The sequence below is a fragment of the Filicampus tigris genome, chromosome 10 (assembly GCF_054856515.1).
Source record: "Filicampus tigris isolate MCC_2025a chromosome 10, RoL_Ftig_1.0, whole genome shotgun sequence".
Taxonomy (NCBI): Eukaryota; Metazoa; Chordata; class Actinopteri; order Syngnathiformes; family Syngnathidae; genus Filicampus; species Filicampus tigris.
Window position 1 is genome coordinate 7,514,798 of NC_141226.1, and position 27,964 is coordinate 7,542,761.

The window sequence follows — 27,964 nt, forward strand, 5'->3', positions numbered from 1 at the left end:
AAATCTAGAAAATTTGAGTTATCTCTGTGCTTACGTGGATTTTCTCCAGGCCTCCTCCAATAGGGAAAACGCTAAATCGGCAGTCTCTAACCCATGTACGGGGTCCCATCCGCAGCCCGCAGGATCATATTTTACGGCCCCCTACTTGACATCAAAGTTTAATGTTAGTGCAGCCCATGAGACCACACATTTTTTTGCCTTGTTTGCCCTGGCCGTTGTGTGTGTTTGTGTGTTTTTTTAAATCACTTATGGATTACCATAGCTCAGGCTTATGACAGCTTTCAACAAAGTGACAACAAGTGAAAGGAAAAGCTATCCTGTGACCCAGTCCCAGTCTTTTTCAAAACTTGCCATGGAGAAAAAGTTTGGCAACGAGAACAGCCAATTTCGAGAAAAACTGGAGACGTAATGATTTTTTTGTTGAGCACAGGGGCACCCCATCATATCTTGAATGCACAGATAGTGTTCAAGGAATTAGACGTCATTACTCAACTTGACATGCAGACGAGTATGCAAAGTACCAAGGAAATGAAAGCGAAGACTGGGCTACCAATCTTGTTCACATTCTGAAGTACTGTCAATGTTCTGAACTGATAGTAAAGATTGAGAAGATTTTTTTTAATACAGCTGACCCCCACATACTCACGGTTTGGAACCTGTTGATTTGCATTTTTTTGCAGATTTTTAATTTGAAATATCTTTAAATATGTTTTTTTCTAGGACTTTGTCCGTCTTTGTCCTCCATTTTTTGTGGAAAACGTATGTTGAATGTTTATCAATGCATTTTGGGGGGCGGTTAATGATAAATTCCATATGGAATTGTATGCTTAACTGCGCATTGCCATCCAATAGGTGTACAGTATCTAGGGGCATTACCATTAATTAGCTAAAAATATATTGAGCTCGCATATCTTGCTGCATGAAAAAAATCCTACATTAAATAAAAATGTCATTTCTGTAGGTGCATGTTAAATATCGCAATATTCTCTCTCTCTCTCTCTCTCTCTCTCTCTCTCTCTCTCTCTCTCTCTCTCTCTCTCTCTCTAATCTCTCTAATTATTATATGTGCCCTGGCTGTGCTTGACTGGCGATGAATACAGGGTGTACCGATTATGTACTCGCCTTATGTCAGCTGCATATGCTCCAGCTCACCTGAGGAATAGAAAATAGCAGGATCGATAATTTTGATATTTGATATTACTTAATATTTCCTAAATCTCTGTTTTTATTATTTATTTATTACAACTGTTTAATATATTGAGTCAAGCAGTTAATGTTTAAAGTGTATACGGGACAAATGAGGGACACGTTCAGCAGTGATGACTAGAAAAAAATGACTAAATGTACCGACTAAATGCAATTCCTTGCACGCTAATAGATGAATAGGCTTATGTAACTCTCTGCTTCACTCTAGTGGTGAAACTGTTTTGAAGAGAGCACAGTGGGCTTCGCCTTATGACGATCACAGTTCGACCCTTAAAACGTATTGTTTAACCACATTATTATTATTATTATTATTATTATTATTATTATTATTATTATTATTATTATTTATTAGATTAAATACAAAAAAACATGACAGATTAGGCTGGGTTAACAATTAATAAACGTTGTGGCTCCCCAAAAGTTCACAGTGAAACAAATTCACATGTGTGGAAAGTGGCTTGAAATACTCAAAATTAAGTGGAATATCACAGGACGTGTACTCAGTCACATACTGCCAGCATACTACGTCTGTACACTCAAGATGGCAGCATCTTTGTTCCTTCGTTTGCATGATGACGTAATACGCTGCGTCAGTCGCACGTAAAGTTGTGTTGACAGCAGCTACCGCATTTGTCGCTCAAGAGCCGCAGTCGGTACCATTTGAGCCAAATGGAGTAACCCCAAAGCGATCATTTCAGACATCGCATTCGAAACAAGTCGGACGCACTACTTAAACGTCCTAATAACAACAGTATGGCAGACGACCAGTCCACACAATCGTGGTCAATCGACAAGGATGACTACGTTCTCAACGAGGTGATCGGTTAGTAGCCTAGCTTGCTAATGTTTGCCTGCTAGCCTTCGCTGTTTAATCAGCGCGATGCTAACTGCGACTAGCCAAGTAGTGTTGCGTGTAACACAAGGCCAGTCAGGACACGTTGTCTCATTAAGCTAAGGTTATAAAAGGCGTAGTCTGCTTGCGAAATGACCAGCAGTAGTTTGACCGGATGGTTTAAGACAGCTTTTAGAAATTCACTGTAAAGCTAAAGAGCTTGTTCACGTAGCCGTCTGTATGTGGTCTCGTCAGATGCGAGAGGAGTGGGTGGGTGGTGCCCTGTATCAGACACTACACTTCTACTTACAACTTAAGAGTGTCACGCAATCAAACTTACAGAGAGCTGTAATTCCACTACTATATTAGAATTGAATCCAAAATTGTTGCAATGAGCAAATTTAAATGAGTCAAAACCATAGCTTTCCAACAGTGTCTACCTAAACTGATTCAGATAATCCTAAAGCATATTTTCGGATCCAGCTCTTGTATTTGTCTCAATGATGTGACTAGTCACAGTATGAAATCTGTCTTTTCTTGGAGAGATTTGCTTCAAACCTAATATCTTCTCCTCAGGCAGTGGAGCCACTGCAGTGGTCCAGGCAGCCACCTGCAAGCCCAGAAAGGAGAAGGTGGCCATTAAACGCATCAACCTTGAAAAATGTCAAACTAGCATGGATGAGCTCCTGGTAAGAACATTGTTGTGAAGTGTGACATATTTCACATTTGCAGTATTTACACTGCATTCCGTTTAGTGCGAGTGTGGTGTGAAATAGTTGGGTTCCGGTCTCACATGAAACGCTCAAAACCTTGACGCCATGACCATGTAAATGTGTGTGGGTATCCTTAAAAACGGGTCCTTAAAAGCTATTTCAATTTTCATGTTTCTCAGAACAACTACTTAAGTAATTTCTTATATTGCATTTCACAGTTTAGGGCATTCATTTGTCACAACACAGAGGTCACGCAGTTCATTGTCCCATTTTACTCAAGTCATCTTTTGAGCAACAGTTAAAAATACCCATTCAAACAACAAAATGACCAACATGCACCTAGTATTCATTTAGTTTTAATTGCGGGTGTAGGATACTAAACTTATGACATGGATGACACAACATATTACCTTTTTTTTCTGGACTATAAGCCGCTACAACGCACTGGTGTGCAGCTGTTATAGGCGCAATTGAGAGCGAAAACGAGAATCTTGAGTTGAATTTAATGAGCAAAGGGAACGAGTTCCATAAATACAGCCATCTCTGCAGTGTGACCACCATCACGCTGTTGTTTGTTTGGTGACTGAGTACAATCATCGCTGGTAACGGATGATAGGACAGCAAGTCTGGCCATAGAGCGACATTCTAAATAAGTCTGGGCATCCCCTACAGCTTCCCTACTTTTAACAAACTGGTTTCCAAAGGCTGCACTGCTGCGTGGTGAAGATCGTCTGCGAATTTGCCCAATGTGACAACAAGAGGTACCACTGTGTGAATAACTGAGTTTGACGTTATTTTTGTGTGTGTGTGTGTGGGTGGGGGGGGGTTGCACTCCCGGTGTTTAACCCACTTAGGCCGAGAGTGAACAACAGCGTTTCCACCATAAAAAGCGTTTCCACCACTAGAGCCGGGAACACTGTTGAATCTTTCTACCTCTGCAGCTGGAAGAACGGATATGTGATTTTCTTTTCTTTTTTTAAGATATGTTTGTAGGACGATGACGATATCGACGGCTTTGTAACAGAATATAGAGAATGGTAATTACCACTCGAGTTTTAAAATTAAAAAATCGTGCTTCAATCCCAATGACACAAAATGTAATTTTACATTTTTAATTGAAACAGTTAATAATAAACTCTGGACTATGTGAAAGCCACATGTCTAAGCTCTCAAATTCTTTTGGAATTATGTTTCAATCTGCTACAGTGGCTGAGCTACAGTATCAGTTATTTTATAGGTGTTGAATTTCCGTGAAAACTTCAGGTTTTAGAGGGTGATTCTAAAGTCGCACTTAGGTTTTTGAGAGATGTTTCGCCAGGTGCGTTAGGCCTTGATGCAGGGGTTTCCAAACATTTTGTAAAAAGGGCCAGATTTGGTGAGGTGAAAATGTGTGCGGGCCGACCACTCAGCTACAAGTTGCTTAAAGTTTTCAAGGCATTTGTTACCAGTCACCTTGTCGTATTTTGCATGTTTTGTCTGGTAGTGACTCTTGATATTGAATTTCTTGAAAACAGCCACAGTACAGTCTCTTAGCAAACTCGGTAGACACAGTTGTTTTGTATTTCAGTGAAAAAATATGATAATTTGCACTTTTCCTGGAAGCAACAGCCCTCTTGGTCAACTTTCGTTTTCTTCACTACAGTCTCTATTTCAGAAATGGGCTGGAATGGGCCACACAAAAGGTCATGCAGCGACGAGTTCACTCTGACACCTAACATGACATTGGGAGTGGTGTCTTCAGAGTGGCAGAGCGCGCTCGGAGCGTATTTCCGAAAGCTCCCGAGAGTGCAGCCACAGGTCTGCTGCCATTTGGTGGTTGAATATTAAACGACTTTATTTATTTTATATTTTACGCGTGTATTTTGTACTGCGGTCAACACTACTGCCGGGCCACTCATTATTAATTTTAGGCCAGAGGCTGTCTTAAGGTAAATACGTTTTTTTTTTTTTTTTTAATCTTTCTGTGAGACTTCTTTCTTTGCCACTTTACCATGTTATAACGTGGAGGCCCGCGTAGTATTGATACGAAGCGGCCAATGTGTGTACAAATTTGCTTTTATGGCAAAATGTAGCTGTTGCGGCATTTAATCAAGTGCGTTTTGTAGTCCATAAATGATGGACGCAACATAACTGATTATTTATTATCGTTTTTTTTTTTGTTTTTTTAACGTCCTTACCTATCAATAAATTGCACAGGAGGAATAAAATACAAGCATGATGCACTCCACTACATGGCATCAAACTCCAACCACAATAATAAACATATCTGATTGACAACAGTACTCGCTGTCATACAATCATACAGCGACTTTAGCCAATTCCCATTGTATATTTAAACTAGATTTAAGTAAAAATGCTTACTCTTCTTGAAGGCACACATACTGGAGATGTAGCAAGAAAGTGATTCCATATTGTCTGCTCTGTAAAATGATGCAGTTTGTTATTAAGCTTATTTGGTTGTTTTCCTGATAGTTAGTTTAGTCTTTATGGTCTCAGCGCCATACAATATTAACATCTGATTACCGGTAGTTAAATTAATTAGAGTTTGAATTAATTTTGTTTATATGGTAATTAATTGTGTTGATCATCTTGGATTGGACAAGCCGACGCTTTTCAAAGTTCTAGTTTTGGTTCTGTGTCATTGCATTTTTTCTCTTTGCCTTTCTGTGGTGGCATCACAAAAATACATAAAATGAAAAACATAGTTTGGTTGAACTCAAAATCGCAACTTTCCGGATGCGTGACTGAAAAGGTTTCACCGTACATTATTAGGTTTGCGGCGCTGTCAGTCAGAGTGGAAGCTCACTTGAGTAAATTAAGATAGCACCATATTTGCAATGTATTGCTTCTCCAGAGATGGGCAACTTCAGTTATTGTGTCCTCAATGGTTGTGAGGACCACAGATGTTTTATCAAAAGGACCACCTACCACTTCTTACGTGGAGTGTTGTATCATCTTTTTTAAAAATTCATGTACAGTATTATTTTTGTTAAAATGAAAAATAATCAGGCGGCACGGTGGTCGACTGGTTAGCACGTCCGCCTCACAGTTCAGAGGTCGTGGGTTCGATCCCGGCTCCGGCCTCCCTGTGTGGAGTTTGCATGTTCTCCCCGTGCCTGCGTGGGTTTTCTCCGGGCACTCCGGTTTCCTCCCACATTCCAAAAACATGCATGGTAAGTTGATTGGATACTCTAAATTGCCCCTAGGTGTGATTGTGAGTGCGGATGTTTGTCTCTGTGTGCCCTGCGATTGGCTGGCAACCAGTTCAGGGTGTCCCCCGCCTACTGCCCAAAGACAGCTGGGATAGGCTCCAGCACGCCCCGCGACCCTTGTGAGGAGAAGCGGTACAGATAATGGATGGATGGATGGATGAAAAATAATCATTCATTGTAAAGATTAATTAAAAATACTTAAATGTTTTATAAGATTGTGTTGACACGTGCCTATGATGTTTCTCTCTTCCTTAATTAACTTGAACGAACAAACTGAAAATGTCAAGCTTTTCTATAGTACACTTAGTACTAGTTGTCGATAACTGCTACCAGTTCGACTTGATTCACATGGTATCCCCTCTGCTGCTTTAGACAGAAATATGCCTTGGCTTTGTGGCACTTTCATGAGGGACACCTTACTTGATCAATTATGAAAGTACTTGCATTTGTGTCAAAACAAAACAAAAAACTTTTGTAAAAGTACTCATTCAAATAATTACCCAAGTAAAATGGTAAATGGGCTTTCACTTACATCGCGCTTTTCCACCTACAAGGCGCTTAAAGCGCTTCACACTGACTCCTCATTCACCTACTGGTGATGACGCATCATCAGGACCAACTGGGGGTTCAGTAGCTTGCTCAAAAATACTTGGAAATAGTCACAGGGGCTGGGGATCGAACCCTCAACCTCTGTGTTGCGAAGGGACCACTCTCAGTGAGTAAAAAAAGTACATGCTCTGAAATATACTTGAAGAGTAAAAGTAAACAAAGTGACAACAAGTGAAAGGAAAAGCACATGAATATAACATTATATCCTAAAAGGAGATACATATAGTAAATAATACCATAGTTAAATTGCTATGCATTCAGTAAACTTGAACAAACTGCATTTTAAATGCTAATGGCTCTGATGGATAGTCATGCTTGCTGCTCAATGCAAATTGCAACCTAAGTTCCTCTGTGTTGTCATCTCCCTGAGTTGAGAGGTGATCAATGTAAGCAAAAATATAATTTTCACATTTTCATGTTGAGATTCTCCTGTGTACTGCTGTGTACACATATAGGAATATGACTAGATACGCCAGTGCCCTGTAGTAGCCAGCTAACCGCCGTGCCGATGTGGTGGCCATGTTGGAGAGGTCGACGTACACATCACAAGCAATGCACAAACATTGAAATTAAGTAGTGATGTGCTCATTTCTCAACTGATTTTCATGGCTTTAATTTTTCTGCAAATGCGAAATAATGTGCTATCAATATTATATAACATTTGAAAAAAAAAAGCCAGAACAAATATTTTTACCTGTGAAAGGGTACTCATATTTTTACCTGTGAAACAGTACTCACAAGTTTCTTTGTTATAATTTTATGGCCTACTTGGTCTTTTGGTTTTCTTGCCGTCCAAACATGTAAAATGTACTGAAGACCTTGACCCTTTTAGCGTAGTGTTGCCCTAGGCACTCCCTTCAAAATGGGTGTGTCGTAACTACCTATTCATATGGGTGGGTAGCCCTGCGTGCCTACTATTTTTTTTCTAGTCAAGTGCGTGTCATAGCATTGACATATGCAGGCGTGTCAAACTCATTCTTGTCACGGGCCGCTTTGTAGATATGGCTTCCCTCATTGGTCCTTTATGAATGTGAAACCAAATAAATGTTTAATCGTCATATCGTATTATTAGATATACACATCAAATTGCTATATTGATATTTTTAAAATCAGAAATCGAGGATGATATTTTGTTGAATTATTGTCCAAGTGACTGTAAAAAGAGTAACAAAAAATTATTGCAAAATCTCACCGTTATTTATTTCGATAAGACAATTTCTATTTTGGTACAGATTTTAGCAAGGGTCATGGAAGTTGACATGATTTGCTTTTGCGGGACGGATATGGCCCCCATGCCACACCAGTGACATGGAGCCAATCACAAGCTGGGATGTAGCCTTCCAGGTCTAATCCCTTAGTTAATTGCCGTCATGCCTTAAAAACTAAAGTAACGACCCTTTTTTTTTTTTTCTTAAATGTATCAAGTAAAATGTACAGATATGGTGTTAAAATGTAACAAGTAAAGATAAAAAGTAGTTTGATAGATAAATACTTGAAGTACATAGTACTGGAAAAAATACTCAAGTTCAGTAATGAAGTATTTTACTTTGTTACATCCCATCTCTGGATTTAATTTAATGTATAGTAGAGGATCATAACATACAGTACAGTATAGAACATTCAACATTGAGTGTCAGTGTTGCCGTTTTGTAACTTTGCAGAAGGAGATCCAAGCAATGAGCCAGTGCCACCATCCCAACATTGTTTCGTACTACACTTCCTTTGTGGTGAAGGATGAACTTTGGCTGGTCATGAAGCTTCTCAGCGGTGGTGAGTACTTAACAAACTGCAGCTCAACTCAAAACCTTATGTCTTTAAAACAACCTTTCAAACACTGCTCTTTGCTTTTTGGCTAAATGTGTAGGCCTCGAGAAAGTTACATACAGCAATACACAGTATAGTGAATATCCAACTGAGATCCAAGCGTGACATACTGTAGTAGACACTGCTGTCATTCTCTCCATTTTACCAATTCAAACAAGCTCTTTTACGTGCATCTAGGGCAAATTATTCACAATATGCATGTCGTACAAAGAAAATCAACAGAAGTTACAGAACATAAGAATATTAATTTCACCAAATAGGAAAGGGAAAAAAATGAAAATTTCTTCTTCTAGCTAATGCAACAACTACATTTGGTGTATGGATCGCATTCTGCTCAAATAGTATCAAACACATTTGTATGGTTTATTAGCCTTTCGTTAGACATGGCTCAGTCTCAACTCTTTCACTTTACAAGTCTGTCTGTCAAGTCTAACTGAAGATCAATTTTGGTGAAGATCTGGATAAAGGTGCAGACATAGGAATGTATTTATATTGCTTCATTATGGCATCAATGGAACAGTTCATTCTCCAGAATCATAACAACGACCACCCTTCTGGTTTAACCGACACAATTTTAATTGTTTTGTGCCTAAGTGGCACAATCGTGATATTTTTCAAGGAAGCGTAGAGAGAAAAAAGTGCATTGACTTGATATTCTCAGATCGTAATAATCTGAATTTCTTAGACGGCTATGTATCGAATACATGCCATTGGCCAATGTGAGCCTGATGTCATCGAAATACACCACTAATCCTAAAAATGCAGTGTGTAAATCTAAAGTGGCACAAACATCGACTACTCAGTATGGACTAAGTGTCATACATAAGAACTGTGGGGGTTGTTCAATCAAAACATGTACACCCATGGTAGTATATGGGGTATTAATTTCAAGAAAACTGTGCGTATTGCTGTGACTTAGAGGAAGATTTGTCCGATTTTTTTGACCACTTATGCAATCAAGGTTATTCCAAAGATTTCACATACACTGAACAAATATATAAACACATTTGTTTTTGCTCCCATTTTTTGTGAGCTGGATTCAAAGATTCTAAAACTTTTTCTACACACGCAATTTCCTTCACATATTGTTCACAAATCTAAATCTGCGTTAGTGAGCATTTCTCCTAAGGCTGGGCATTATGACTGCAAAGTATATTACCATATACCTACTTCATATTGGTCTATATTGATCTATCCATCCATTGTCTGAACCGCTTATCCTCACAAGGGTTGCGGGCGTGCGGGACCTTATCCCAGCTCTCTTCGGGCAGTAGGTGGGGTACACCCTGAACTGGTTGCCAGCCAATCGCAGGGCACACAAAGGCGAACAACCATTCTAACTCACAGTCACACCTAGAGACAATTTAGAGTCTTCAATTAACCTTCAAAGCATGTTTTTAGAATGTGGGAGGAAACCGGAGTATATTGATATATACTGTATTGAAATTATTTTTCTTTTTTTTCTTTTTTTTTGTTTTACTATGGAAAATAAGCAGCAAAAGAAAATAGTATGAATTTAGGAAATGTTATTCTCCAGATAGAACTTCTTGACTTCTGATATGATACCGATTTTGTTGCCTAGAGATACTAACCGATATCGATCCGATAAGATAGCAGCAGGAATGATACATGCTTTTATTTTTTAGTATGAAATGTTTGAAGATACTTGATCAAGAGATACAAACAAAGAGCAATAGTTAGCGACAGAAGGTATGAGAAAATATGACCCATTTATTCCAAACATTTGGGTTGCATAAATTCAACCTCAAACATGAGAATGTGCTACACTTGAATAAAATAGATTAAAGGTTCCTGAGAAATCTGCATGCAGTGTGATGCCGAGGGTCGGACACGTCTAATACTGGTGGAATAGCATGTCAAAGACACAACTCTTTTGCTTGTACACCACATATCCATCCGGAGGTGTTTAATCGGGTTGTACTAATTTGAATGAAGTTAATCCCCACTCTCGTTCCACGTGAGTATGCACACTTCTTTGTTAGTTTAGCTGCTGCTTCTTCATTGGTTTTGCTACTTCTTGCGCGCTGCCTACAGCACCCAGTGTTTGCTTCCTGATTTTTTTTTTTCCTATCGAACATTTTATCGAAGGCATTTTCTATTGATATCGACCACTTGTCTATCGCGATACATATCGATATTGATTTATCACACAGCCCTGATTTCTCCTTTGTCAAGATAATCCATCCGTCCTCACAGATGTGGCACATCAGGACGCGGATTAGACAGCCTGATTATTGCACGGGTGTGCCTTAGGCTCGCCACAATAAAAGGCCACTATTAGCGTGTTCCAGTTCATGCCAATATCCAGCAACTTTGCACCACATGCCGCAATCAACAACCTGATCAACTTTATGACAAGGAGATATATTGCACTACTTGAAACAAAAAGTGGTCACAACAGATATTGACTGGTTTTCTGCACTCAGAACTGTCTTCATAATACAAAAAAAACAAACAACTTTTGCCACAAGACACTTTGGTTGGTTCTAGAGTTTTTTTGCCACCCAGTTACCCACAATGTCACCTATTAACAATTGTAACAACTTGTTGTAACATCATGTGTGAACTGTGTAATTGCTTTTTTTTGCCTTCGTAATATTTTGTGACAACCACCATAACTCTCTCTCTTCTCTCTCTCTCTCACCCTCACTCTCACTCTCTCTGTACCCTGTCTCTCAGGCTCAGTCTTGGACATCATCAAACACATCATCTCACGTGGGGAGCACAAGTCTGGAGTGTTGGACGAGGCCTGCATTGCTACTATCTTAAAGGAAGTATTGGAGGGTCTGGAATACCTTCACAAAAATGGACAAATTCATCGGTGAGAGATCATACCGGTGTTATCGCCTTTCACTGTCCACGTGCATTTCGCCTAGACGTTCAACTTTTTCTGTACTGTATATGTGACTGCAGGTTAAACTTGACCTCAGTTCATAAGTCATTGAAATAATGAAGATGCATAATTTGACTTAATATATGCCACAGACTTGTTTCACATGAATATTCTGCCTTCTGTTTAGTCAGTCGTGATCTTTGACTGTTGAAATGTTTTCAAATTTAGAGTTGTCAGACAATACTCATTTTTTCGGACAATACTCATTTTTGATCCCATAATCATTGCACAACTTGTTTTAATATTTCTCTTTATTTCACTTACAGTGATCTAAAGGCTGGAAATATCCTTCTTGGGGATGATGGCTCAGTTCAAATTGCTGGTATAGTGTTCTCCCATTTCTCATGATTTTGTATACGGTGTTTCCTAGCCGTATTGCGGCTCACCTTCCATGGCCCTGTAATGTCGTGGATATTTTTTTCTGAAGCACATTGCGGAAAGTTGCGCTATGTCACTTAAATCTGTAATGCCCTCACATTTGGTAAGGTAGAGCTGCAATTGTCGATGTAGTTTTCAGTTGCTTATTAAATGCCGGGAGAGACATAAAATCCAAAGCCAACAAGCACACTCACACAGGAGCTGCTGATGACCACAGCTCATGCTCAAGACACTCACACAGAGACTCGCAATAACGTGAGCTAACTGGCCAACGACCCTCCAGTTCGCCGACATATTACGTCACCCCGGCAGGCCATGCCCCTTAAAGGCATATGTTTAACACACAGATACAATATGTATCATGTTTCTGTTTGTGTTAAAAAGTATGTTTTAATATGGTAAAATGTTTCAAAGGCATTTGTAAGGGTACAATTACAACAATACTAAAAGTTAATACAAGATTTTCTGGAATGTATTCCACTGATGGATGGGGACTCACTGACTACGTTTACATGCAGTCAGTATTCGGGTTGAATTCAAAATTCAGATTTCTGAATAATTCAGGATAATCCCTTTACGTACATGCGTGAGCAGACAGTATACATTGTCATTGTGATCAATTGGAATGTCCTGATCTTAACAGGCGGCGTGAAGATAACGTCATGATGCAAAGACATGTCATTTCCGCTTCTTACTAAGTTTCCACCATCAATAAAACACGTTATATTCATGTCACTCACCACAAGAATAAAGCAGTTGGTTTCATCCTGGCTTAAAAGTGTGGTTCTGCGCTGCGTCGAGTCTGCGCTTTGCATTTTCTTGTTGCCCGCCTCTGACTTGTTACGCCGTGTAAGTGGCATCGCCGTACACACAAGTTACTTACTGTACTAAAAAGACCAAGATTCCTTGCAGATAGGCTATGTGCAGAACACAAACCAATGTCCCTTTCAATGGCGGTATTCCAATATACGTTTACATGACCAAATGTTCGGGTTAGAAAAGGGATTAACCCAGGAGTCTTATTCGGAGCATATCGTCGCTGTAACGTGAAAAACATTTATCTCCATTTTTTTTTTCATTTTCTTATTTCTACTTGAATCATGTTTCTGCGTTACAGAAATCGCATTAAAGTGAAAATTAAAAAAGTTTCCAAAATTGGAGATAAGTGTTTTTCACAGGACAGCGACGATATTCCGTTTTTTGCACGTGTTTACATGGCCTTTCAAAATCTGAATATTGCCAATATGCAAGTTTTGAAAAGGTTATTGAAATCATGTAATTGTTCTAGTCACTGTGATACAGTATAATAATTGATTTAGTAAAACATTCACATCTTAAATCAAGCAATTTCTTTGAACATGTATCTTTTTCTCCTTCTCGTCCTTTTCAATCCTGCATACTTGTGGCCCTCAGATTTTGGTGTGAGTGCCTTTCTAGCAGCAGGCGGGGATATGACCAGGAACAAGGTTCGGAAAACATTTGTGGGGACGCCTTGCTGGATGGCCCCTGAGGTCATGGAGCAGGTGGGATTCTTGTTTAGTGGATGGTGGCCTTTTAATCTTTTCGGGTCTGTTTGTTCATTGCTTACTCTGCTTCTTTCTACAGGTCCGTGGCTATGACTTTAAAGCTGACATCTGGAGTTTTGGGATCACTGCCATTGAGTTAGCTACGGGAGCTGCACCATATCACAAATATCCACCAATGAAGGTAACTGTTGTTTATGTTTTCGTGCGTGTCTGATGTTTCTAATTTGACTACAGTAAGACCTTTATGGTCGAACGCTATGTGTTCTGGTGTGCTGGTCAACCAGTGATTTCTTTTAACAATTTTGACCACCCTCGCCCAGTGTAGCCTGCGAATAGTTGGACGCCATATGAATTAAGTCTAGCTTGGAATGATTGGAATCCATGCAGTGAAATTTTAAAGCTCGGCAAGTTTAGAAGACGAGAAGCAAAAACGCTTTGTCCACTCTGCAGAGCAAAGTGCGTGTGGTTGCAGTGCGTGTTGGCCATGCACGCAGGTGGGTTGATCCGATGGAGTGGCAGTGCGCCCCGTTGTTCTCGTACTCACTCGTTCTATGTTCATCCAGTCTATCTGCTGAGTTAGTCATTCATGTAAATTATTGAATAGCACTACTGTGAGGGAAATACATATAATGTACGAGCCCTGGCATAACCTATTCTTTGTGCGTCTATATGCATATCTGGAGTCTGTGCGTAGCGGTACGCAGCTTTGTAGGAGCGAATACATAGGAGATAGTAGAGGTTTTCTGTTGAATTAAATGAGCATAGGGAACAAGTGCCATAAATACAGCTATCTTTGCAGTGCTACCCTATCTCTCTGTTGTTTGTTTGGTAAATGACTCCCACCATGGCTGGCAACTAACTAGGCGCTAACTGCTAGCCACGCAAGACATTTCAGGCTATGGAGTGACATCCCCTGCATCTCCCAAACACGTAACAAATGGCTTTCCAAAGGTTGCACTGCCAGACGTAAATGCACTGCTACCTGATCAAGCTCGTCAGTGAATTGGCCATGTGTGGCAATCCATCAGTGTGACCTCTTTCGTTATGCAAATATCCATGTTATAACATGGAGACCCGCGGCTATTAATACAATTGTGGCCAATATGTACACAAATGTGTTAAAGTGGCTGAATTTAGCTGTTGCGGCTTTTATTCCGGTGCGTTTTATAGTCCGGAAATTACGGTAGTATAAGTACTCAACTCTCGAGTACTTCCCTATAGTGATACCAAGTAACCAAAACCACTAGTACTTTTTATACATAACATTCTTATTCGATCAATGTCTGTTAATTTTAAAGACTTTTTGAGTAAAGCCAGAACACTTTGCAATAGAGAATTTAAATTGAAAATAAAAGACAACTCACTCTGATTTAGGAGTCATGTCATGTCATCTTCCAAACCGCTTATCCTATACAGGGTCGCGGGGAGTTGCTGGAGCCTATCCCAGCCGTCAATGGGTGAAGGCAGACTACACCCTGAACTGGTCGCCAGCCAGTCGCAGGGCACATGATTTAGGAGTCATTCTTAATAGATTAACAAAAGTGTAAGTTTTAGTCCTTGTTCAAAATAAATTAAAGTGCAAAATAATCCAGGTTCAACTATTAAAGCGACACTTGGGTGAGCTTAACATTGGCACTTATATAATAGGTTTGCAAGTAAAAATAACATCAGTACTAAAGTGCCCACCCCCGAAAGACCCTGTCATGATTTAAGGTCTTTTTTTGTGATTAGATTTCCGACAAATTGCACCGCCCCCTTTTGGGGCGTGGCTGATGTTATGTTTTCGGTCTCAGCGTTCTACGTCACGGGAGGGAGCCAAGCGTGGTAATATTGCTCTCTTTGTCAGTTCTGTTGTCTAAAACAGCGACTGATCGCCACCAAAAGCAAATGCACATTACTGCTCTTGTCCACTTCAACCTGTTAAAGTATAAAAGTGTTCTGCACAATAGTTTGGATTTATTGACATAAAACGTGATCTCATCATGATCACCTCCACAAAATCAAAAATACCGTGGCGATTGCTCCTCCACTTTCACAAGCTGAAGCGGACAAGAGCATGAATGCGCACACGAACCCCGACTGGTTATATTTCGAACATTTAACGAAATATGGCGGATCATGAGCCTGCGTCTTCATGTCGCGGGGTTGCCTCCCGAGCAGTCGCGTGCATTGTCCGACACCGCTTGCAGTCGCGAGAGTGAAGCGGCGTCAGAGTGAGGTAAGACCTCATCAAACACCAGGCGTGTCTTGAATGTGCGCATCCGACTCCACAACAGTGTGGCCGCATTGGAACGTACTATTTCGGCTGTTACATTCCATTGGACGGCGTGTTGTCGGTCGAAAAACTGGGGGCATTCCTCATCCAAATAAATGTGCACGTCCACTCATTCCCACTTCAGTCTCTGCGAATATCCTGACTGGTGTTAAATGCCTCGCCCGTCCTAACTGTGATCAGCAAAGAAGCAGTGTTTTGCTGTGTTCCCAGCATAAATGTACTGGTAGCTCTGCTCACTTCCACATTTCCTCATTCTCATATAAATCGGCCACGGAGAGGTTAATCCTTTTGATATGTGGAAGTGGTCATAAGGATGTCCACATAAATTTTGGTGCCAATTGATCACCATTTTTGGACGTTATAAGCAATGAAAGGAAAATGATTTCCAATGGAGGGTTTGTAATCGGTTCCTCCCGTGATGCCGACCGAACAAGGATAGAACGTAGGTGGCGTGGCCATTCTCCTCATTAACAAGAGGCGTTATTCATGGAGTCACTTATTTTCTAATTTCTCCCAAATGTATTGATCAAATAGAAAATGACAACTCTTTTCATTTTCCTGCTCAAAAATATATAAAATGAATTTGTTAGTGAAAACATGGCCATCCCGGCCCCACCATCCCTTTAACTGATAAGCATGACACTGAAGTTGGAAAATAGGGCTGGGTGAAACAGCTGAAAAATTTACCACAAGGGATTTCATATCAGCCACTGTTGATAAATGAAATAGTTTTTTTTTCTTTACCTATTCAACCATCCAAAGGAATACCATTCATATTACATAATATAGGTACATACAAGTAAAAAAAAAAGTAGGAAACAGTTGAGTATAGAACTCTGTATAATACACACAAGTAAAAGCGCAGTGTTGCTTGTACTGCATTCAGCAGGAAAAATAGACTTTATTAATGCAGTGAATAATAACATTCCATTTTTCTCAGTCGTTAAAAGGAGGTAAATGTGTAAACAAACGTAGAAATTTTGCTAACAACTCACTAATAAAGCACTCTAAATATTAACATAAACCATGAAAACATACATGTAGTTATAGCATTTGCATCTTAATGGGCATATAAGAGAATGGGCATTGACAGAATAATAATGCACTTTAAGCATTAATATAAACCTTACAAGCACACACATACGTAACAGAAACCGCATCTCAATGGGCATTTGAGAGGTGTGACATGGATGCACTTCACTTCGAAAAAACCTAATAGACTGGCCACAAGAGGGCGCCAATGACTGCTATTAGTGACTGGTATCAACAGGCTTCGTGAGTACTCGATACCTTGAAATAACATCGTATCGGCCTGATACTGATACCTGATATCAGTACTCGTCCGTCTCTGGTGCGTTGTGTGACATAGACCATACGATGCTCATAGATTGCATCCACACATTCTGCTCAGTTTGAATGTAGAAGCTGATAGTTGTGCGTGTATAGGTGCTGATGCTGACGCTACAGAACGACCCACCCTGTCTGGAAACGGGTATCACAGACAAAGAGATGGTGAAGAAATATGGCAAATCTTTTAGGAAGATGATCACCCTGTGTTTACAGAAGGACCCAGAAAAAAGGTCTGTTCATGAATTGTCCCTTTTATTATGGTCATTTGTTTTTGCTTTTACCATTCCTTTTACAGTAATTTCCCTTCTGTTTTGTTTCTATTTGGTCCTATTTAGGCCAACTGCAGCTGAGTTGCTTAAGCACAAATTCTTCACAAAAGCCAAGGCAAGTTTCTTCTCTCTTTGTATTTTTACATACGAGACAACATATTTTGATGTATGTGTACTATCTGTCCCCTCTTTCTTTTTTTTTTTTAAATAGAATAATGACTACCTGCAGGAGAAGCTGCTACATAAAGGTCCATCAATAACAGATCGATCAAAAAAGGTTTGTAATACTTCAGTGAATTACATCTTAGGCCAGGGGTGTCAAACTCCAGTCCTCGGGGTCGCCCTCCTGCATGTTTTAGTGGTTTCCTCGTCCAACATATCTGATTCAAACGATCGGGATCAGGATCAGGCTCCTGCAGAACTTGCTGATGAGCTGATCATTTGAAACAGGTGTGTTGCAGTAGGGAGAGATGGAAAACAGGCAGGACAGCTGCCCTCGAGGACCGGAGTTCGACATCCCTGTCTTAGGCGTTCCAGTGCACTGACAATTTTAATCAGGGGGGATTTTTACATTTGAAAATGTTTTTAAACGGAACTTCAAAAGGTGAGACGTGTACCAGGATCCAGTGGTCGTCTTCACAAGACAGAGGATGGTGGCTGGGAGTGGAGTGATGATGAACTGGACGAAGAGAGCGAGGAAGGCAAAGCTGCAGTGGCAGCTCTGCGGGTGAGATGTTGGACGGTTTCTGATAAGCATCGATCGTAATTATGTGACTTAAATGTGTCCCACCAGGGACACAATGAATTTATAGTCATTGTCCGCCATGGTTAAGTTTGTCACGTCCTCTACAGCATAAAGATTTTTTGTGCATTGGAACACTGGTTACAGTTTGTATCCAAGATAAACGTTGAAAGTTAGTCACAGTACTTTATCTCAACATTATTTCTCCTAATCGGAGCCAGGTTGCTGCGTTACTAAACTCTTGTCATACAACTGCGTCTAGTTTGGATACCTCATTTAATTTGAATTGAAAAAAATTACAATTATTTATTATAATAAAGATAATACAGCATGTGCATGCATGACTTATGTTTACATAGCCTTGTTTTTACTCATGCATGCAGTTCTATTTGAACGGACACATCGTCGCTGTCCTGTGAAAAACACATGAGATTTTTTTCAATCTTCTTATTTTTACGTGAATGGTGTTTCTGCGTTACAGACATCGCATTAACGTGAAATTTTTTTTTTTTCCAAAATTGGACATAAGTGTTTTTCACAGGACAGCGACAATATGTTAATGTAGTTTACTTCTTAATGTGATTGGTTGGGAGGGTTAAGTGACTGTGGGAAGAGATATGTTGTGTGTGTTGTCTTTATTTATGTTTATTGAATTTGTATGTGCACCCCCTCTAAAATGAGATGATTCATCTCAAGGGGTAAATCCACAATAAAAAAAAAAGGTTCCAAAATAGGGTTAATCAGGCAGCATGTAAGTACTCAAGTGACAGAACAATGTTGAAAATCTGTAACATTGTTAAGCATTCCAGAATGAATTAATTGTGAACTAGCACCATAAGTCTTCTCCCTGAAGACTTTCGAAACTAAAGCAAACATAATGTTTGCCTTAACACATGCTGGTCCCGTATGCTCTAATGTGAGTCGAAGTTCATGTCCTGGTGTGGGGTTATACCTTCCTTTCTTCGAGGCTGTGATGTCATGAAGTCTTGCTTTTTGAGTGTGGGATTCTTTATAACCTGTCCATAAGTATAAAGATTGGGTGTATGACAATTGCATGTTTTTAATCTTGACAATCTGTCATGTCCATTCTGCAGTCCCCCAGAGTGAAGGACGGGTCTCAGACTATGGAGGTGAGTCTGTTTATAGCGGACATGACCAGTACTGATAGATGTTGATTTTTCTTCCAATGTCTCGATGAAGTGATCTGCATGAACGTCTTCCTTGTTTGTCATCCTCTTTTCATTTTTCTGCACTCGTAACACTGCAAACACTTTGACTTACCTGTGTGTCATACCTCTTAGATTTTCCCACCAACAGATGGCTCCAGTGCACACCTTAAGCCGCCTCCTACAGTCAATGCAAATGTTACGCCTGTGGGACAAAGTGGTGAAGACGTTCCACCATTGCCTCCCACTCCCGCTCAAACAGTGAGCCCCTCACATGCACCCTCCCCTCAGGTAATAACACTACAAATAATAACACATAAGCAGCTGAAGGCGGCATTGCAAAGCCTCAATTCAAATGGACCCCCGTTTCAGGATGCCATTGTATCCGATGCCAGCGTTCCGATCAACCTCGTCCTGAGGCTGAGGAATCCAAAGAAGGAACTCAACGACATCCGATTTGAGTTCATGTCTGGCAGAGGTATGATGATGATCATCTAACCTCATGTACTAAAAACAATGACTTTGCTTTCTGCTAATGCTTCTCTACGTCATCAGACTCTGCTGATGGCGTATCTCAGGAGTTGGTTTCGGCCGGTCTGGTAGATGGGAGAGATTTAGTCATTGGTAAGTAGTCACCAGTGTCCCTCCAAATTCTCTTAGACAACCTTATTAATTCCGGTGCAGGCAGTTCATTTGAATCTTAGCGGTCCAAATGCACATCCAGCCCCAACAAACACAGAAAATCCCGTCAATAATATACATTTCTCCCCCCAAAAAACAACAGTTTTATACACGGGTGTTAATGACACAAACATTTTTCACCTTGTTAAGACGTTTACCAGTGCCTAGACAGTACCTCGGCACCGGAGCAACAACACTGTAAGAAGGCCAACTTCAAAATAAACCTTAACCTACCAAATAATATACAGACATCAATGCCTAGGTAAGCTTTTGTTTTGAAGTTGTTCCCGGCAGTGTGTTGCGGCTAACGGCTTACTCGTCTCATTTTCCAGACCTTGATGCATTACTGTCACAAATTTACTATTTGCTACCGATTTTAACAAAACAACGGCATGAAATTAAGTTTAATGTGTATATATATATATATATATATATATATATATATATATATATATATATATATATATATATATATATATATATACACATATACACATATACATACATATCTTACAATGGATTTACGAGACCTGGAAAATGTCTGCGAACGGCATACAACGTTGGTTAAAAAAAAAGTGTCGACTATATTTTGAGGTCGATTTATTTATGCAGCACTACAGATAGGTATAATCGTAACATAACTTCTGATTTCCTTTTTCATCTTTACAGTTGCTGCCAATCTGCAAAAGATTGTGGATGATCCTCAGAATCACAAAAATGTCACCTTTAAGCTGGTCAGTACACTGTAAACAATTTTTTCACAAAGTGGTCATGGGGTATTTGTTTTCTCGGCTAGAATGGTCAAGTGTTTATTGTGTCAGGGCTTATTTGTACTACTAATTTTTTCAATGTTGATTGAAAATGTAAATATATATTTTACACTACATTATAATTCAATTTTCAATCCCACTGGTTTTGAGTCAGTATTGGAAGACATTTCCAGTTTTTCCCATATGCCTTCTGTACATAGCAGCACTTTCTCCTCTTTCAGCTTCTCAATGAACTTCAGCTTTACAGATACCATGTCTGTTGCACGCGCTTTACAGGTTTGCTGTGGTAATAATTGGAGATACATGATGTCTATATTTTTTCAAGCAAATACCGATAAATTCCTGTTCCTCAATACTGATGCCGATAACTATTTATTTATTTAATTTGCATTTACAGTACATTGTGCACATCTGGTGGAAAGAAATACTCAAAAGATTTGTCATGTCGTAGGTTCGAATCCAGCCTAGGACTTTTCTGTGTATGGAGTTTGTTCTCCCTGTGCCTGTGTAGGTTTTACCGGGTGATCTTGATTGATTACTCTAAGCAGGCAAGGTTCACACCTCAGACCAGATCGGATTTTTTTATGACAGTCTGAACGGCTTGATTCGAATTTTTTTTTTTTTTTTTAAATCCGACCTGGGTGGCTTTCATATGTGGTCCTAAATCGGTTACGTATCCGATCTTTTTCAGTGCGGCTGCGGTCTGAACGGCCAGGTCGCATCTATCTTGACATTGACGTCATCCGGAGCCCAAAATGTGCTGCGCAGAGGGAAAGTGCTAGCTGCAGGGACATCGAATCTGTAAAATTGTTTTGAGTAACATTATTAGTAGTAACAGAGTATTGACTTTATATTTTACTTTAATTTAATCCCACTTGAAACATGAAGCATAAAGTGGACATTTATGGTGATAGTAGTACGGTAATTCAGCCACGGTTCAGATTGATTCATATTTTACGCACGGTTATGACTTTACGTCATCATTAGTGATATCTCCATGAAGCCACGCCTCATTTTCCCCAAATACTGTATTTATTTCTACCTCCTACCAAATCGCTTTACTGTAGAAATGCCCCGACACGCTGGACCACATTACTTCCGTAAACAGTACGTCATGAGTTCGTCTCTTCTTCTGCGCATACGGGTCACATAGGCGACACATGTGTTCATGCAGCAGACAAGACCGAGGTTCACAATGTTAACAACGTTACTCTTTGTTGTAGATCTATTTGTTCTTATTTCTTTTTTATAGACATTATACAATGTTTAGTTGTGACGGTGAGTTGGGTGGGCGAGGCATGTTTTCTTCTTCCTGCGGTGACGTAACAGAAAATAATTGAGAAAGCACTATTCAACCGACAGCAAAGTACGGCTTCACTGGATTTTCATCTTCATTCTTACATTTTTGGGGGGTTTTCTGCACTGTTTTTTTGCTACTCGAGTCGTTAATATGACATTAAAATTAGGGCTGAACGATTAATAGCATTTGCAATATAATCACAATTTGGTCACTACTGTATAACCGAGGCAGACGGGAGAGGCTGGAGAGGAAGGTCTCACAGAAGGCAAATCTACTGCTGCCGCGCTAGCATTCGGTGAGGTTTCCGTCTCACGTGACTTTGAGGCGACTATCTAATGTGCTTGATCTTTTTCGCCTCGCAAGGTTAAAAAAACAAACAAAAAAAATTACGCGTTTTGTGTTGTTTCGACTGCCGTCGGATGTTGTACACTGTAGACAGGTACAGAAAACTACTACTAAAGTAGAAAAGTACTTTTTAAGATCAATTTTGGGGGGACGTATTATACACGGGTGCGTATTATACATGTGATTTTACGGTGGGGGTGGGCGATGTGACAATACTAGATCGTTAAGGAGTTTAACGTGTTGACGATCTCATAAAGCTGAAAGATCGCTTGATCGTCTACAGGGCACATTTTATACAGTTTAGTGCTATGGCGGCTCAAAGCTGCTGACGCATTCCCGACCAACTAATCACAGCACGCACAGTGCCACTCCCCGCCTCCCTGTTTGTTTGTATAGCATTAAGCTATAGCGGAACGTCACCACGCAGCAGAGTTTGTCCCGAAAAGAACCTCCACATCCACAGTGTCGAATTGATTTGGCTTTTCCTTGGGGGAGAAAGCGCAAACCAGTTAATTGCAAAGATGTCAGAGACTCTGTTCAAACGTCAGATGGCAACATGACAAACCTGTTTAATGACTTGTGGAGACAGCCCCCAAAAAAGTACGCCGACAGCCAAAGCAAACGCCGCTAGCTCCAAGCTAACACAACCCACGGTAACACACATTTAACAAGCGCACTCCATATGAAAAAACAAGCAAGCGGTGTAAAGAAGTAACTGAGGCAGTGACTTATTACCTTGCCGAAGACATGATTGGCATTAAAACAGTGGAAAACGAGGGCTTTAAAAGACTCTTCAAAGTACTAAAAAAAAACCTATGTAAAAAAAGATAAAAGATAAAAATAAAATCACAATCATGATAAAATCATGATTGTGATTTTATTTAAAAAAAAAAAATCATGATATGATATTTTTGCCATATCGCCCATCACTATTTTACGCTATATATACTGTGTGTATAGTGTATACACACATATACATGGAATTCATTCATTCTCATTGTACTGTGAAATTAAGATACAGAACAAATAAGATACAAAATAATTCATGGATTAATCTATAAAACAAAATGTACTTGAAACTATTGAATCATTAAAGTGGCTAACTTTTTTCACAGCTGAACACAGTCGTGGCATTATTACGACAATAGGAATGAAATATTCCTCAGAGGGTTTTTCCCCAATTCTGTTGCAGAAGTTCCTATAAATGTGTGGCACTTGTATGTTGCTTTACTTTCACTCTTTGGTCCAGTTAATCTCAAACCAGTCTGAGGTTCAAGTGTGGAGACTATGCCTTTTTGTGGAATTCTGAAATGCTCATTATTTTTCCGTTTTGGGTAACCTTACTTGTTTTTTTTTTTACCTCTGGCAGTTCAGTTATTAATTGTACTTGAACCCCTTCACTGAAATTTTTTAAAAATGTAAAAGGAGGTTTGGTTAGCGTGGAGTTTCTAAAAATTTGACTGGTAGTGGATACCAAGTAGCAGCTTATTGAAAAATACAATTGAATTCTTTATTTAGATACATTTAGTAGTAGTAGTAGATTGTTTATTCTGTCATCAGTCATCATTACAATCCATAATATATGCACAACATAACAGTTACAATCATATGTCCCATGACAGAATGGCACAGGCAGAAGCTAAAGCTTATTTAAGCCTGGCCTTTTCTCCCCCTTAAGGCAATGTAAAACTGCATTTACCTATTTACATTTTATGGAAACACAAGACAAAACAAAATAGCAATAAATAAATCATCTTCTAAATCATTCTCTGCAACTTTCAAAAATAGCTTTGCAAACAAGTTTTTTTAAAAAAAACAAACAAGTTTTCCAATGTATATTTGCTCATTCCAATATTTCACCCCGACAATAGAAACACATCTTCTTTTAATTCCCTTAACTGCTTTTTGCACAATGGACTTACAAACACTTCTTAAGCAATATTGAGACTCCCGGATTTCAAAGAGCTTTTGTGTAGAGTGAGGAAGAGATTGAGTTTTTGCTTTAAACATTATTTGCATGATTTTATAATAATATATGTCTTTTAACTTCATAATGTTTGATTTGAAAAAGAGTGGGTCTGTATGTGCATAATAATGAGTCTTATTGATAATTAGTATTGCTCTCTTTTGTAGAACTACAATTGCATTTATTGTATTTTTCTGTGTAGATCCCCACAATTCTACGCCATAAGTCAAATAGGGAAATATCAAAGAATAATAAATTATATGTCAGGCTTTATGATTTAGAAGGTGTCTTGACTTATATAATATTGCTATTGTTTTAGAACTGTTTCCTTTTATATAGTTAATGTTGTTTCCGTGTTGATTTATCATCTATCATAACTTTGTTGCGTAAACTCGTTCAATATTAACATTACAAATTTTTAACATAATATTCCCTTTTATTTTTTTCAGATTTCCAAAAACCATGAATTTGGTTTTCTTGATATTCAGACATAATTTATTTACATCAAACCATGACTTAATATGATCAAACTCTCTTCCAACTTTGCACAAAAGCTCTTTTAGATTTGTCCCTGAACATAGCACATTTGTGTCATCGGCAAAAATGACATTTTTGAAAAAATCTGTCATTCTACTAATTTCATTTATATATAATATAAACAGTTTTGGACCAATAACTGACCCTTGCGGTACCCCATTTGTAACCCTTCTAAACGCTGACCCCCGGATTACCACCATTGCGCATGTGCGTTGCAGATAGGAAAACAGCCAGCGGGAGAAGAGCGAGACGCGGCAGTCTCGAGAGAAAAATTATGTGCCAAATAAATATATAAATAAACGACACGTCGACGATTAATATTAATTGTCGACGATTTTGATCGTCGACGTCGTTGTGATTAGTCGACTAATCATGGTAGCCCTACTGTGCAGCGGCCCTAAATGTTCACTATTTTATTGATGTTTGATTGCATTTTAATCAATATTTAAGTATTCATTATTGTACAATATGTAAAACAATGGCTATAAGCTTCACATTTCCACAATATACCAGACAAGTAGATATGTTCCGCACAAATAAAAATCTGTTATCGCAGATGATATGCACTGGCGCAACAATGTACGTACGTACGTTTCATTCACGTCTCATTCTTTTGTTCCCCAGGCATCTGGTGTGGAGGAATCAGAAATTCCCGATGACATTAAACTCATCGGCTTCGCGCAGCTCAGCATCAGCTAAAGTGAAAGGGATTGCAGCAAAAGACAGCAACTGCTGGCAATGCACTGCTGCATGCTAGTAAATTCTACGACGCCACTGCTGCCAAAGAGAGGAGGACGGCGAAACATGAAGCTGGCTGGAAGTGTGACACTACGGCAGGATGCACGAGGACCACATGGCGAGGAGGAGGTTCAGTTCATCACAGGAACACACTTGAAACGTTTACAGTGCGCTTATTCATGGGAGAGGACATGCAATCAATTATTCACTGCCCCAACCCCACTCCTCTCTTCATTCATTAGCACAACCCAAACCATCTCTTGTCAGTACTGGAAATGATGCCTTCCTCTTTTCTTTTTATCAAACTTTTTTTTTTTTTTTTTATTAAACTGTGCCACAAAACTCACATGAGTGAAACGTCACCTTATGCTACACTGAATTTGACCAGTGAAATTAAGCCTTAGTTAATTGTTAACTATACATATCCCCTGCACAACTGCTAAACTAATAGTGATTATTGTCTGAATAATGTGCATTTCTAAGATATCCAAGAAAATCATTCTAAAGTGGAAATGAACCCAAGGTAGACGCGTCAACATTTCTTTGTAAGGCAAATCTGAAGCAAAACTTCTGCCATTACAGTTGAAACACAACCAAAGCCAGCAATCAGGCTCTGACTGCAACAATAAACTTAGTCAAATGCCCTTAAATCATCCCTTTAGCTGCTTTGGGTCACAATGTCAGTTACGGCAGTGACAGAGTTCTCATCAAGTATTCAAAAAGAAAGAAAAAGTTGACCGGCCTGATCATCTTTTCCTATGCAATATTTGTTTGTTTTCACTGGATGTGATGCTGTTTGCTTCTAGCATTTCTCTTTGGCTGAATTCATTGTCTCGCTGTACCTCAATAGTTCAAGTGTCAAGCAGCAAGGTAGCTCCTCAAATCGACTGATTTCCACAAGCATCCTAGCAAAGCGATTTCATGGCATGCCTACACAGGTCAACTTTGCTTTATTTTGAACTATTTTCAACGTTCAAGTGATAATGTTGTATTTTCATTTCATTGGGTCAGCTTTTTGGCCTTAATGCACCTGACAAGTGTTGAGTCCAGGCTGGTTTGGCTTGCAAAGGCTGACAGGTTTTCAACTTGACAGGAGGTGTGTGTCATCAGAAACTGGAAATGTTTCACCAGAGTAAAGGGGCACTTCACCCAAATAGCACGCGCCACTGGTACTATACAGCCATGCAAATGATTCAGTGGATAGCCATTGTAATTCGATATATGGAGAATCAGAAGCGCCGTTAAGAGGAAAACGCACAGTATATACGGTATTACAAATTTATTGCTTTGGAAGTCAATTCTCATATTCATGTCATTTTAACCCGTGATTAAGTGGCAACAAATTCAGGTTGTACCCTGCCTCTCACCTAAATTTAGCTTGGAGTAGACACCAGCTCGCCTGACCCTAAACAGAAAATGGATGGATTGAATGCTCATTAAGTATATTTTGTAACTTAGCCTGTGCCAATATCTTAATGTGTTTTATTTTTTAGGAAAAAGGTTTTGACCATGAACCACCCCAACCACCCTTTTTTTTTTTTTTTTTGGAGACCTGTTAGTGTACTAACATCAATGCTAGCAGGGCCACTGAAAACGTATTGAATGTATGTTTTCATTGCTGATAGCCCTGTAAAGCACAAAATTCAATGACAGAATTGCTATAAAATGTATTTAAAATGCCAGCCAAAAATATCTATTTAGGTGGAGTGACCCTTCCCAGAAAAGTAAAGTTGCCTGACAAGTTTTGTTTGTTGGGCCGTATTTTAGTGTCTTTGCTGTCCAAAAATTCCTCTGGCCACTTGTCACTCCTAGTGTAGCTGTCAGCTTTATTCGTACCACATGAAAGGGCTGCCTTCAAGCTGCTTGTTCAGGTACCGGAAAAAATGGTGTATAAAGAATGATTTACATGTATGTATGTTGCAACTCCAAGCACTGTCACGTTTATTTTTTTTTTCCATCCGAAACAACGTTGATGCATTTGACTGTTAACGTGTACATGCCATATAAAACGACGTGTAAATGTTGATTTTGGAAAACAGATGGTAAAACTGATGACTCATCTTGAGCCAGAAGTTATATTGTTTTCTGCCATTTGCCTTTGTCATTTGCGTCACTAATTATGCACAAATTGGTTTAATTGGCACCTTATTGGTATGTTAACATGCGTGTTGTACCTGTTCTGATATGCAGATGTTTTTTTTTTCCATGTTAACTTGTGCAAACCCTGTGTGGAGTTTGGGAAGTTGTCATATGACATAGGATACATTTGTGCATGTGTTTGGTGTGCGTGTGTGCGTGTGCGTGTGCGTGTTTTCCTGGTTTTACCATGTAAATGTCCTGAATTTTTTTTTTTTTTTACCTAAAAGGAAAGCATTATTTTCCCTCATCACAATAACTAAATCATTAGTATTATTTGAATCAAATGATGGAAAACTAACATTGCATTTTTGAAAAATATGCTTATTCAGTTGTGCACATGTATACTTTGTCAAATGCTAATTTGAACTGGAACATTTATTTCAAGACAAATTGTATCCATTGATGTAAAATGTCACCACAAGCAGAATGAATTTTGGTTGATGAATAAAGCCACAGTGGAGTTAAAAAAACG

At 39.3% G+C, this 27,964-nt stretch overlaps 1 protein-coding gene across 3 annotated transcripts; it reads left to right on the forward strand.

Annotated features, from left to right (window-relative positions):
* Positions 1–1,817: 1,817 nt before the first annotated feature.
* Positions 1,818–27,710, forward strand: oxsr1a (oxidative stress responsive kinase 1a). Of its 3 annotated transcripts, none has more exons than XM_086043277.1 (17): positions 1,818–2,029; positions 2,615–2,727; positions 8,234–8,342; positions 11,097–11,238; positions 11,577–11,632; positions 13,102–13,211; positions 13,294–13,395; positions 16,936–17,069; positions 17,175–17,223; positions 17,320–17,385; positions 17,713–17,835; positions 18,945–18,980; positions 19,152–19,307; positions 19,389–19,494; positions 19,572–19,640; positions 20,367–20,431; positions 25,240–27,710. In XM_086043277.1, the coding sequence occupies exons 1-17, from the start codon at positions 1,960–1,962 to the stop codon at positions 25,312–25,314; spliced, it is 1,581 nt and encodes a 526-aa protein (XP_085899403.1). In that variant the 5' UTR covers positions 1,818–1,959; the 3' UTR covers positions 25,315–27,710. The 3 variants fall into 3 exon arrangements, with proteins under 3 accessions (XP_085899403.1, XP_085899404.1, XP_085899406.1); XM_086043278.1 differs by having other exon boundaries at positions 1,835–2,022; XM_086043280.1 differs by lacking the exon at positions 1,818–2,029 and adding an exon at positions 3,424–3,512.
* Positions 27,711–27,964: the final 254 nt, after the last annotated feature.